The sequence below is a fragment of the Mercenaria mercenaria genome, chromosome 19 (assembly GCF_021730395.1).
Source record: "Mercenaria mercenaria strain notata chromosome 19, MADL_Memer_1, whole genome shotgun sequence".
Taxonomy (NCBI): domain Eukaryota; kingdom Metazoa; phylum Mollusca; class Bivalvia; order Venerida; family Veneridae; genus Mercenaria; species Mercenaria mercenaria.
Window position 1 is genome coordinate 29957368 of NC_069379.1, and position 12770 is coordinate 29970137.

The 12770-nt window shown below is 35.4% G+C and overlaps 1 protein-coding gene across 1 annotated transcript in view; it reads left to right on the top strand.

Annotated features, from left to right (window-relative positions):
- The window catches only part of LOC123541960 (uncharacterized), a 74407-nt gene that overhangs the window by 15440 nt on the left and 46197 nt on the right, over positions 1-12770 (top strand). The window contains exons 4-6 of the mRNA XM_053531933.1: positions 3512-3556; positions 6345-6486; positions 11472-11598. Coding sequence (XP_053387908.1) covers positions 3512-3556; positions 6345-6486; positions 11472-11598 — 314 coding nt within the window. The remainder of the gene's footprint in view (positions 1-3511; positions 3557-6344; positions 6487-11471; positions 11599-12770) is intronic.

The window sequence follows — 12770 nt, forward strand, 5'->3', positions numbered from 1 at the left end:
GAATAATACTGAGAGATGCAGATGTTGCAAATATGAACAGACAAGTTCAGCTAGTTCTAGCAACTATATAGGAAATAGTAATTTAGTATACATCCCATGCAGAACTTTAATGTAAATAACACAACACGTTTAATTTCTATTCATTAATTTAAATATTTTTTGTTCATTATCATTAAGTAAATCAAGGTAAAATAGTGAATATACACTATTGTTTCAGCTTTCTTGGTATCTTTCAAAATTAAATAATGTGTCAGAAAACAACAAAATTTTACGGTTCTTTACACGATAAAAATGATGCTATAAGACTACATAAGATCTTTGAAAGTTTAAACATGTCTCTTACTTCTACTTCGAATGGTTTATAAATTTCATTTTCGGATTTTGGTTTAAATTTATTAGTTTTTAGAGACGACACTCTCCTTTCAGTCACCCCTGCCTCTTCCAATGAATCTGATTCAAAATTTTGGCAGTTCTTCATTATTTTCATGGAACGAGTTCTTTCACAGGTAAACCTTAATTTGGACTGCGTTTGTCTTACCTGTATATTATATGTAATTGGAGATTACTTTTATTTTTATGCCTCCCCCACTCCTTCGAAGAAGGTTGGGTATATTGTTTTTCAGATATCGGTCTGTCGGTCGGTCGGTTTGTTGACTAATCCGTCTCTGGATGATAACTCAAGTATGCTATGGCCTAGAATCATGACAATAATGAAGAGATTGGTCATAATCAACAGATGACTCCTATTGATTTTGAGATCAAGGTCACAGTGACACGGAACATTTAAACGGTTTCTGGATAATAACTGAAGACTTCCTTGGCCTAGGATCATGAAAGTTGACATGAAGGTTTCTGAATGATAACTCAAGAACGCTACAGCTTAGGATCATGAAAAATCGATAGGGAGGTTGGTCATGACAAGCATATGTCTTCTAAAGATTTTGAAAACAGTAGAAATTAAAGGTCAAAATGACCCAGAACAGTTGAAAGATTTTCTTACGTTAACTTGAGAACACTTGGGTTTAATAACGAAACTTGATAGGGAGGGTGATATGATCAGCAGATTACCTCTATTGATGTAGATGTCAATAGCTAAAAGGTGAAGGTTACAGTGACTTAGAACATTGAAAATATTTCCGGATAATAACTCAAAAATACTTGGATCTAGGCTAATAAAAGATGATTTGGAGGTTGATCATGACAGGCAAATGATTCTTAATGATTTTAAGGTCAGTAGACCAAAAGTTATGGTCACAGAGACCCAGAACAGTTAAAAAATTCCCCGACGATAACTTGAGAGATCACAGAGGTTGATCATGACCAGCAAAGGACCACTATTTTTTACGGACAATAGGTCAAAGGTTAAGGTCACATTTACCCGGAAAAGTAATTTTTTGTGTATAATGATCAAATATTTTCTGTTCCTTTTGCAATTACAGAATGCATCAGGGTGAGGGGGCATTTCGTGTTCTACAAGCTCTTGTACGTTTAGCTTTATGGGAGTTAGACATTACTGAAACAGATCGTCAAATATACGTCGATATATGTGCCTACATTGTGCCTCATGGCAAATGGAACTCACTTTTATTTTGTTTCAAGAGACGTATCTCTCTTTTTCTAAGGGTAGATCTATCCGTCTACAATTAAAGTCTATACAGCATAGCCCTATGTCCGTAGATTCGTACCCTTTCATGTAAAGCTGTTCATCTAATGGCCGATAAATATGCATCTTCATTTAGAAATTTGCAGTTTCATACAGTTTGTCCATTTTTGTTTTCTATAACATACCGTTTTTTGATGCTTTATTACTGTCTTTAGAAGTGCATTTCATGTGCAACTTAGACCTGTTAGACTTTCGATCTCTCTTAGATCCACACTTATCCCGTTACACACAAACAAAGCAGAAAGCTGAACGTTCGGCTGCGAAAGAAAATTTAAACATTAAACATGCGCTTTATTTACAATAGGCGGATCATAACCCCTTTCCTTAAAACCTTTTATAATTTTCAACAGTAAGATTTTATGGAACCTGTGCGATCTGGGGTGCTGAGTGTTTAATATGAGCTTGTAGTTGTAGAAAGGGTTATATAAATCAAATAGGCTAGTGATCTTGTACTTATTAATGACTCATTCAAAGAGATTTCGATAGAATTTATTTCTGAACAAAATAATGCTCATCGGGCTTTTTACTGCATCGATATCTCTTATCAAGTGTGCTATTGCAGCAGTTTGACAAAATTTGCAACCCGGTCGTTAAAGGTTTAACAAAAACTTTATAACATTAGAGCAACGGATGACTGATATAAATTTGAAACTCGGCAACAAAAAACAATCTTAAATTTGTTCAAGCAATTAAGCTAATTAAGCTATGACGTCGCTTAAAAATGTCACTGAGGTCAATCTACGGGATCTCTTAATAGTATACAGAGATGAAAGGAAACTCAGCTGAACAATGACTATATCATAATGGAGTTGTTCATTGTTTATCCTAAGTAGTATGCTACAAGATTGTTTTACAAACTTATGACCAAGCTGTAAGTTAATTCCTGCACGTACTGATTTAACAAGACATTAATCGACACTATTATTTAGCTTCTAAATAAAATCTACTGAATGTTTGCAAACGCCCGTGAAATATGCTAAGTGCATACTTAAACTGGGACTCCTTAATGAACAAACCTCCTTCCAACACTGTTAAGAGTTTGTCGTTGGTCCTTAGCCTACTGTAAACAAGGGAGTAATTATCGATACATTAGCGAAGTAAATCGCTTCACAAACACATTAATCTTCACGTTAATTGTTTATATGATCATTAAACAAATCAAGAAAATCTCGTAACTTTAGAACGCCCGTCCACTTAGCTCAATAGGGTACACGCTGTGTGTATATTCAGTGACGATTTCATAAAATACATTAAGTCTGAATTCATCGCACTCAACCTCGTGTGGAGAATGTGACAGTTACTTGTAGAAGACAGGTAAGCTCTGGAAAAATTTAGGAACACTGGTTTGGTTAAATGCCTGCCGTTTTATAATTGAAATACTGTTGAAGAAAACGGCACTAGACCTAAAACAAAACAAAAACTTGAAAAAAAATAAAACGGCCATATTTTTACAAAAAAATATATTTGATATGTTTCGGGTTTGACGTGACAAATACGACGGGCGGATAAAGCCAATGACAGATGAGGTATGATAAGGAACAATTTTAAAGACAATTTGCTTGGTTCAATTATTCTACTTAATCAGTCATTCATTTCTATCATTCCATATTTTGTTTTATTCTCAAGTTTATTACGTTACAGGTGCGGAAGAATATATTGTGCGATATTCAAAAATGATCAGTCACAATTCTGAATAGTGTCAGGAATGTCTTGTGTTGATCCTCTACCAAAATTGTTCAATTATTCTCTTTTATATGGGATTTTAATCTCTAACACTTGCACGAATTGGCGCGTGGAAAAAAGATCAAACATATGAAGTCATGATATTTTGTGTCTTTATCATTTTAGATGGGTGGTCGGGGTCGCAGATGTCGGAAAAAGAATATATGTTTGGTAAGTCTAGCTAGAAAATATGTAGGAAATAGTAATTACACTTTCCATGGAGAAGGTGAATGTAATCAACACAAACCGTAAACAGTATTCAGTAATGTATTGTTATATTTTTATTAAAATATAGCTATTAAAGGTTAAACATTTAAATTACTCTATTGTTTCAGCGTTCTCGGTTCATTTCAAAATTTGACATTACATGCATGTCAGAATGCAACAGTGCTCTACGTCTATATATGGTAAAATTGATACAACACGAGATCTTTGCAATTTCAAATTTGTACCTTACGTCTACTTCGAATAACTGGTATATTTCATGTTTAGTATATTACTTGAGATAAATTAAAATATAGAAAGGGGGCATAGTCCCTTTTCTGCCGCTTCTCTAAAATATGCTCCTTGCCTTAGAGCTTTAAACATGTTAGGCAGAACACAACTACTGTATAAATTGCAATAAGTCTGATTTAAAATCAGAATATTTATGAAGGAATTTGTACATAGCTAAATCTAAAATGAAATAGCGCTTGTCTTAAAGTTATCTGAGATAAGAAACTATACCAGTATTTTATGATTAGCTTCTTGGGAATTAAACATTAATGAAACAGACCGACTATTATATTTCAAAAAATGTATATCTCTTTTTCGAAGCGTAGGTCTATTAAACTTACATTAAAGTCTATGTAAAAATGCCCACCAGTTTGTACATTTTTATGTTAAGGTGTTCATCTGTGGTGAACGATTTACTTTGAGAGTATGGTTTCGTCCAGACATTTACAGTTTTTGACAGACCGTCGTGGTATAATTCGTTTTCCCAAATACATATTGTATTGAAAAAGAAATATGTTCATCAAGCTTATATACTGTACCAATATCTCTGTTCATGTAAGCTAGGAATTTGACAAAAAATGTTTCCCGGTCGTGATAGGTTTAGCAAAAACAATTAGTGGTCAAAGTAACAGCAGACTGATATTAATTTGAGACTCCGCAAGACAAAACCTTAAAACTGAATAGTATGCTACAAAAATGGTCTTTCATAATTTTGACCAAGCTTTAAGTTGCTTCATGTACGTACTTATTTAACACTAAATCACCGACATTATTATTAAATGACTTCTAAAAAAATAGGCTAGTGATCGCAAATGCCCGTGTAATATGTAAATTTATACCTAAAACTGAGATTGTTAAGAGCTTATGTACGTCCCTTAAACCAGTATGGTTCTTAGACGACTGTAAAGGAGAGAATAAGTATCGTTATATTAGCGAGGTAAATCCCTTCGCAAGCACTAATCCTCACGTAAATTGTTAAAAAAGTCATAAAAGCAAGAAAATATCGTAACTTTGCAATGTCCGCTCAACAGTTAGCTCAATATGTTAAGCGCTAATCCATGGATCGCTGTGTCATCAGTTCGATTCCCGGGAGATGCCTGTGTATTCCGTGTCGATTTCATAAAAGACACCACGTCTGAAACCATTCGTGATCAATGTTTGTTTCGTGCGGAGTATGTGGCAGTTACTTCTGGAAAACAGATTAGTACTGGTACAAAATCCAGGAACACTGTTTGGGATATTATAACTGCCTGCCGTTAACGGAAATGATGTTTAAAACGGCACTTAACCCAAAACAAAAATAAACAACATACCTTGAACACATCAAATTTAAACGGCCGTATTTTTACACACAAAAATTGGACATGTCCGGGGTTTTACGTAGCAACTATAATAATGAATAACATAATTGGCCGGTTGTATGAAACACCTTTAAGTTCTTAGGTAGCCGTTACACTTCTTGTACAAACCTGGTTGTTAGTAGGTTTATCGTTGAGTCAAAACATATTTCAATTTATATACATGGTTTGTTTTCAAATGAGGTAAATTAAAGTATGTCCGTGTTTGATTACCTGGTTATGTTTGAGGAACTTTATAGAGTTTAAATATAGATATATTGAAATAATGATGTTACTCACTCCGTCAAGGACCCTTATTCTGAAACAATATTTTCGCATTGATGCGTTTGCTTTATTCAGCGACGGAACAGTAGCGTTATATGCTGTAGGCATTTCATTTCCTACCTATTTAAGTCCGCAGTAATCTCAGGTAATGTTGCTACTATTTTGCTAGCTGTATTCTACATGTACGATACCAAAGAATCTTCAAAGGTCTTATTACAGAACAAAATAAATTAACCTGTCATAATACTGCCTTGTGTGCTGTCAAATTTCTGTTACGATCCTAATAATGCATGCTGGGTGAGAAGCAGATTTAAGAATACCATGCAGGAGCCTAAAAAGTTATATTAGCTACAGCAGCAAAGATCTTCGAGCCATGATGGAATTATCGTAATATCTGCACAAATGAGGATCCCATGCGGTGGTTGCAATGAAAGTTATATTGTTCCATTGCTGATCAAAATTGAACTTGTAGACAAAGTGTACATTTCATGTTGTCTGATACGACACGAATTAATACTAAGATATCCTTGTCGTTACGACCTTTCTAAACATGCTAAATGGAGCAGGTGTTAAAGAAAGGTACAGGAAAAAATAGGCAGGTTTATTGTGCATAACTGCAACATAAATCCAATACCTTATTTCGTGTTGTTATAGTATGAATTAAATAAAATCAGATCACCTGGTCAAATATGAGCAATAATTTTAGAACTAAAAGTACAATCATTTGTCACGCTCAGATACTAAATAACGTCAAATGGCTATTTTGTGCAAAAGGACAATTAAATGTTCAATTTTCAAACAGGTTGAAGCCTCATTTGTTTGTCATTTGTTTGTAAATACAGGTGGTGTGCAATTCAATCGGGTTGGCATTAATTCTTACAGCGGTCTTCATTCCCATCAAAATAAAGGATGAAAACAGTACTGCAACAGGAAATCCATTGTCTACTAGAAATGATACTAACACTAGCCGAAATGCAAAATTAGGTAATGAATTTCAATGTGTGTTATAAATGAAATATCAGTATGTTACTTTACAAAGTTGTAAAACATTAATTTAAAAATAGCATCGCGCCAAGCGTTAATATTCGTACAGATATATATTTTTGTCAACGTGTTTAATTGATTAGTAAATTGAATGAAAGTATTGGCCTCGTCTAATACGAAATACATTTTATAAATCACGGTAATATATTGGACTGTAACGTTGTATAAATGTAAATCAAATGGGTATGGAATTAAACATACATATTTTGATTAAAAGGGACATTACAGTTTATTGCGAATTTGGTAAATATCGAGTTGGTTTTGTTTTGTGATTTCATGGTTAGCAGCCCTTTTCGTGGTGTTAGGTATTCGCGAAGTGTGAGTGTGTGTGTGCATAAGATTAAGAGAATTTCAAGTGTTTGTGTTTAAGAATTCGCGAAGAACGAGTGTTTGTGCTTAAGAATTCGCGAATTTTGAGTGTTTGTGTTTAAGTATTCGCAAATTTCGAGCGTTTGTATTGAAGTATTTGTTTTGTGTATTTGTGCATAAGAGTAAGATGCAAATTAATATTCTGGAATACTTGTTTAATTCGCGACTGAAATTATGCATGAATATCTGCAAAAATAAAACCATCGCAGGTATTACCAAGTATTACCGTTTAGACTCCTCAGATACATATATGAAGCAGTTGCTCACTTATTCACTCCTACATATGTACAACATATCTGACAAAATTTTTACATTCGATCGCAATGAAGATACCTCTCGCGAATTTTGTGTGTTTGTGTTAAAAGATAACTGTCAGAATAATTTGTATATCTGATATATTGATAACGTAACACATAAGCACAGATAGTGATTGACTCCCTTTTCATATTGTCATTGCTAAAATTATTGTTGAATTGCTGTATATAATAGAACTTGGGTCATTTGTGGCTGATTTGGGTTCATAATGGAGATGGCTGGGTCCCAGCTTCGCATATTATGTCATATACAAAAGATAAAGGGAACCAGATATTTGATAGAGCAAGTACTCGTTGTAAAACGTTATGTTTAAATTTGGACCAATCAGAAACAAGTTTTAAAAATAGCACATCTGCTGGGGTATAAATAGGTAGATGGATGACAGAGAGCTCATTCGGTATCCAGCGGTTGAAGAAGACACATCGAGGATTCAACTAATAATTTATCCCAGGACCTTGATAAGGAGACTATTGCAGTTACCCTGTCAGGGCGATAATATATTAAAAAGAAGGCTTTGGAAGTTCATAAATTAAAGAAGAGTTGCAGAATATCAACAAGGTTTCGAGCTATAGGGCCAGCGCATAGGAGTTTTACTTTTTGGTAGTTGAATGCTATAGACGATAGCATATAGACTGAGCATCGGGAAGCTGAGACAGAGACCCAGAGTTTGGTAATCTACTGAGATTGTAAGAGAGTTCCAGCTTATAGACGGTTCAGCATTACTGGCGAAGTACAGCCAAGGCATCGGGGATATACCTGTTTGGTAGGTGAATGCTACATATGATAGCATATCGGCGCTGAGCATCCAGGAGTCAGGGCAATCATATAGAGTTTGAGAGGACAGAAGCCGAGCATCTATGCGATAGGACTCGTATGTTGTTGATTCAAAGAAATTGTCTGACGGGAACTTCAACAAAAAGACCAGTCAAGTATAGAGTCGCCAGCCTATAGGAGTTTGAGCTAATCATTTTTAATTGAAAATTGTTAGTTTGATAGTCTAAGACAAAGTCACCTTAGCGATTGGACCAAAACCATTGTTCAAGATACTAAAGGCGTAGGCACTTCCCTGGGTCATATAACCAGTATCCTGACAATAACTACCTGTAATAGGCCTCACTTTCGCCAAAAGCGTACATACAACTTGATAATGTAAGCTTTGAAAATGTCAAACGATAGAAATAAGGTGAATATTGACAAGTTATATAGTGACAGAAGTTCTAAAAATTTCTTTTTGATAACCTCCCCTGATAATTCTGGTTGTAAATGAGTTATCTCACCCTGAAGACTAGAAAATAATAATTTTCTCCTTATTCCTACGGGGAATTTTAAATTCTGTCTCCCCCCCCACCCCCCTCTGGTGGAGACATATTGTTTTTGCCCTGTCCGTCCGTCCGTCCGTACGTACGTCACACTTCATTTCCGAGCAATAACTGGAGAACCATTTGATCTAGAACCTTCATAGGGTTGTAGGGCTGCTGGAATAGCAACCCCTATTGTTCTTGGAGTCACTCCGTCAAAGGTCAAGGTCACAGGGGCCTGAAAATTGAAAACCATTTCCAATCAATAACTAGAGAACCACTTGACCCAGAATGTTGAAACTTCATAGGATGATTGATCATGAAGAGTAGATGATCCCTATTGATGTTTGGGTCACTCCGTCAAAGGTCAAGGTCACAGGGGCCTGAACATTGAAAACCATTTCCGATCAATAACTAGAGAACCACTTGACCCAGAATGTTGAAACTTCAAAGGATGATTGATGACCCCAATTGATTTTGGGGTCACCCCGTCAGAGGTCAAGGTCACAGGGGCTTGAACGTTGAAAAGCATTTCCGATCAATAACTAGAGAACCACTTGACCCAGAATGTTGAAACTTCATAGGATGATTGTACATGCCAAGTAGATGAAACCTATCGATTTTAGGGTCACTTCGTTAAAGGTCAAGGTCACAGGGGCCTGAACATTGAAAACCATTTCCGGTCAGTAACTTGAGAACCACTTGACCCAGAATGTTGAAACTTAATAGGATGATTGGTCATGCAGAGTAGATGACCACTAACGACTTTAGGGTCACTCTGTTAAAGGTCAAGGTCACAGGGGCCCGGACATTGAAAACCATTTCCGGTCAGTAACTTGAGAACCACTTGACCCAGAATGATGAAACTTGATAGGATGATTAGCTGCTGGAGTAGACGACCCCTATTGATTTAAGGGTCACTCCGTCAAAGGTCAAGGTCACAGGGGCTTGAACATTGAAAACCATTTCCGATCAATAACTAGAGAACCACTTGACCCAGAATGTTGAAACTTAATAGGATGATTGGTCATGCAGAGTAGATGACCCCTAACGATTTTGGGATCACTCTGTTAAAGGTCAAGGTCACAGCGGCCCGAACATTGAAAGCCATTTCCGGTCAGTAACTTGAGAACCACTTGACCCAGAATGATGAAACTTCATAGGATGATTGTACATGCAAAGTAGATGAACCCTGTTGACATTGGGGTCACTCCGTTAAAGGTCAAGGTCACAGGGGCCTGAACATTGAAAACCATTTCCGGTCAGTAACTTGTGAACCACTTGACCCAGAATGTTGAAACTTAATAGGATGATTGGTCATGCAGAGTAGATGATCCCTAACGATTTTGGGATCACTCTGTTAAAGGTCAAGGTCACAGCGGCCCGAAAATTGAAAGCCATTTCCGGTCAGTAACTTGAGAACCACTTGACCCAGAATGATGAAACTTCATAGGATGATTGGTCATGCAGAGCAAATGACCCCTAACGATTTTAGAGTCACTTTGTTAAAGGTCAAGGTCACAGGGGCCTGAATATAGAAAACCATTTCCAATCAATAACTTGAGAACCACTTGACCCAGAATGTTGAAACTTAATAGGATGATTGGTCATGCAGAGTAGATGACCCATAAAGATTTTGAGGTCACTCCGTTAAAGTTCAAGGTCACAGAGGCCAGAACATTGATAACCAGTTCCGATCAATAACTTGAGAACCACTTGACCCAGAATGTTGAAACTTCATAGGATGATTGAACATGCAGAGTAGATGACCCTTATTGATTTTGGGGTCAGTCTGTTAAAGGTCAAGGTCACAGTGGCCTGTTCATGTAAAATAAATTTTTGAAATAATTTGAGAACTACTTGACCTACAATGTTGAAACTTAATAGGATGATTGGACATGCAGAGTAGATGACCCCTATTTATTTTGAGGTCACTTGATCAAAGGTCAAGGTCACAGGAGCCTGAACAGTGACTTGAGAACCACTAGGCCAAGAGTGTTGAAATTTAGTGGGATGACTGGACATGCCAAGTAGATGATCCCTATTGCAGCCAATCATCAGTGTCTCTTTGACTTTCGCTCCTGACCCCTATTGACTTCTTGCCTATAGAACTTTGCATTGGGGGAGACATGCGCTTTTTTGCAAAAGCATTTTCTAGTTTCTTTTTGATATTTAAATCAGAATCATGTCAATTTTACAGCTTTCTATCGCAAAATTTTCTCGAAACTCAAGTTAAGATTCTCATAATAAAGAAATTATATATTTCCTATAGGTATCAATGTTAACTTCAATACCGACTATCTTCCCCAAAAATGATTTGAAAAATCTCTCGATGAAATGTTTTTAATTTTGAATGTCTTTAAAGTAACCAAATTTCATATAAATATTACCATTCAGTTACAATATATCATGAAATATGGCTTTTACACCATGTTATCCTAAAGAGTATTGCAGATTAATATTCAGGAATATTTTTGAGTTCGCGAGTGATATTATTCATGAATAAAACCATCGCAGATATTACCAAGTCTACGCAAACTCTCTTCAAATATCTCTTACATACTACATATCTAGCCAAATTTACATTTACACTTCTCAGGGTCAAAGATAAAGATATACAATAAAATTAGATATAAGGTTGCAGCTGGTGCCTTCTACTTCATAACATTCAGGATAAGCAGTACGATCGAAATAACGATATGCTACATTGTATATTTAAATTGTTGTGAAGTGCCGCTTTAGAATCAACAAAGAAAAATAAATATATACTTGAATTGGCCATTTATTGACATTAATTCATAAAATATAATTATGCAAGTGATGCTATCTGTATATTGACGTTTAAATAAATACTAGACTTGCTTCACTACGTGGCTTCTATAAACGATGTTGCTTTTTTATGATTATTATTATTGTTATTATCATTAAGCACTTATAATGCAGATTTCTCGCAGTCTACTGGTTCTCAAACTACAGATGGAGCATCAGATGTTACACCGTCTTTTCGTGACCCCAGAGCGGGACTTCTGATTTTAGGCATAGCAATAATGTTCTCGACATGTGTTTGGTGGTAAGTTCCAGGTTTTTGCCCAAGTTAATTTCTTATCATATTTTTCAACGAACTCGTGTTAATTTCCTGCTTATTTCTTGTTACAAACATTAATTTGGTGTAAAGACTTTCTGTAACAAATGCATTAATGTGCTTTTTTGTATCCTTTTCAATATTTCTATTTGTAATTTAAAATCTAATAGAATCTACAATATTGTTTAATCTCACATCTGATTACCTTCTACTTGAAGATTTTTTTCTTATATTTGTTAGCCAATTATTGACTACATTAAATTATAATACGTTGTAAATTAACAGTTATTGTACATCAATTAATTGTCGTCACAAATGCCGTAATGTTTATTTGTAAATAGATCTGCTTCCGGAATAAAAGAGGATCTTCCGGTCTATCCCTCTTTTTTGCCGCTATATGAAGTTTTTACCGGTGAAAATCACAGCAAAACTTGAAGAAATCGCAGACCACAGCAACAGAAAATCAGAATTTGTTCGTACGTACGAACATAATTCTAAATAAAATTTACAAATTCTTGTTCATTTCTCACATTTTTAAATGCAATTTGAAATTTTATTCGTACGTACGAACAAATCATGGCTGTTCGTACGTACGAACAATAATCCATATTCCGTATTATTTTTCAGTTCTGACATTCTGTTCAAACAGCTCAGATTTGTTCCAAATTGCTTTAAAAATTCTTTTTCATTTACCACTATCATTTGTTCGTACGTACGAACAGCCTGGATGTGTTCGTAGGTACGAACAAATGAGAGAACTGAAAAAGAATTAATTTAAAAAAAAATGCAATTTGGAATTTTGTTCGTACGTACGAACAAATCCTGGGTGTTCCTACGTACAAACAATAATCCATATTCTGTATCATTTTTCAGCTCTGACATTCTGTTCGAACAGCCCAGATTTGTTCGTACGTACGAACAAAATTCCAAACTGCTTTAAAAATTCTTTTTCATTTCTCACAATCATTTGTTCATACGTATGAACAGCCTGCATTTGTTCGTACGAACAAATGAGAACTGAAAAAGAATTGATTTAAAAAAAAAATGCAATTTGGAATTTTGTTCGTACGTACGAACAAATCCAGGGTGTGTATGCAGAGGATTAATTTTCAGTTCTGACATTTTGTTTGAAAAGCCCAGATTTGTTCGTACGTACGAAC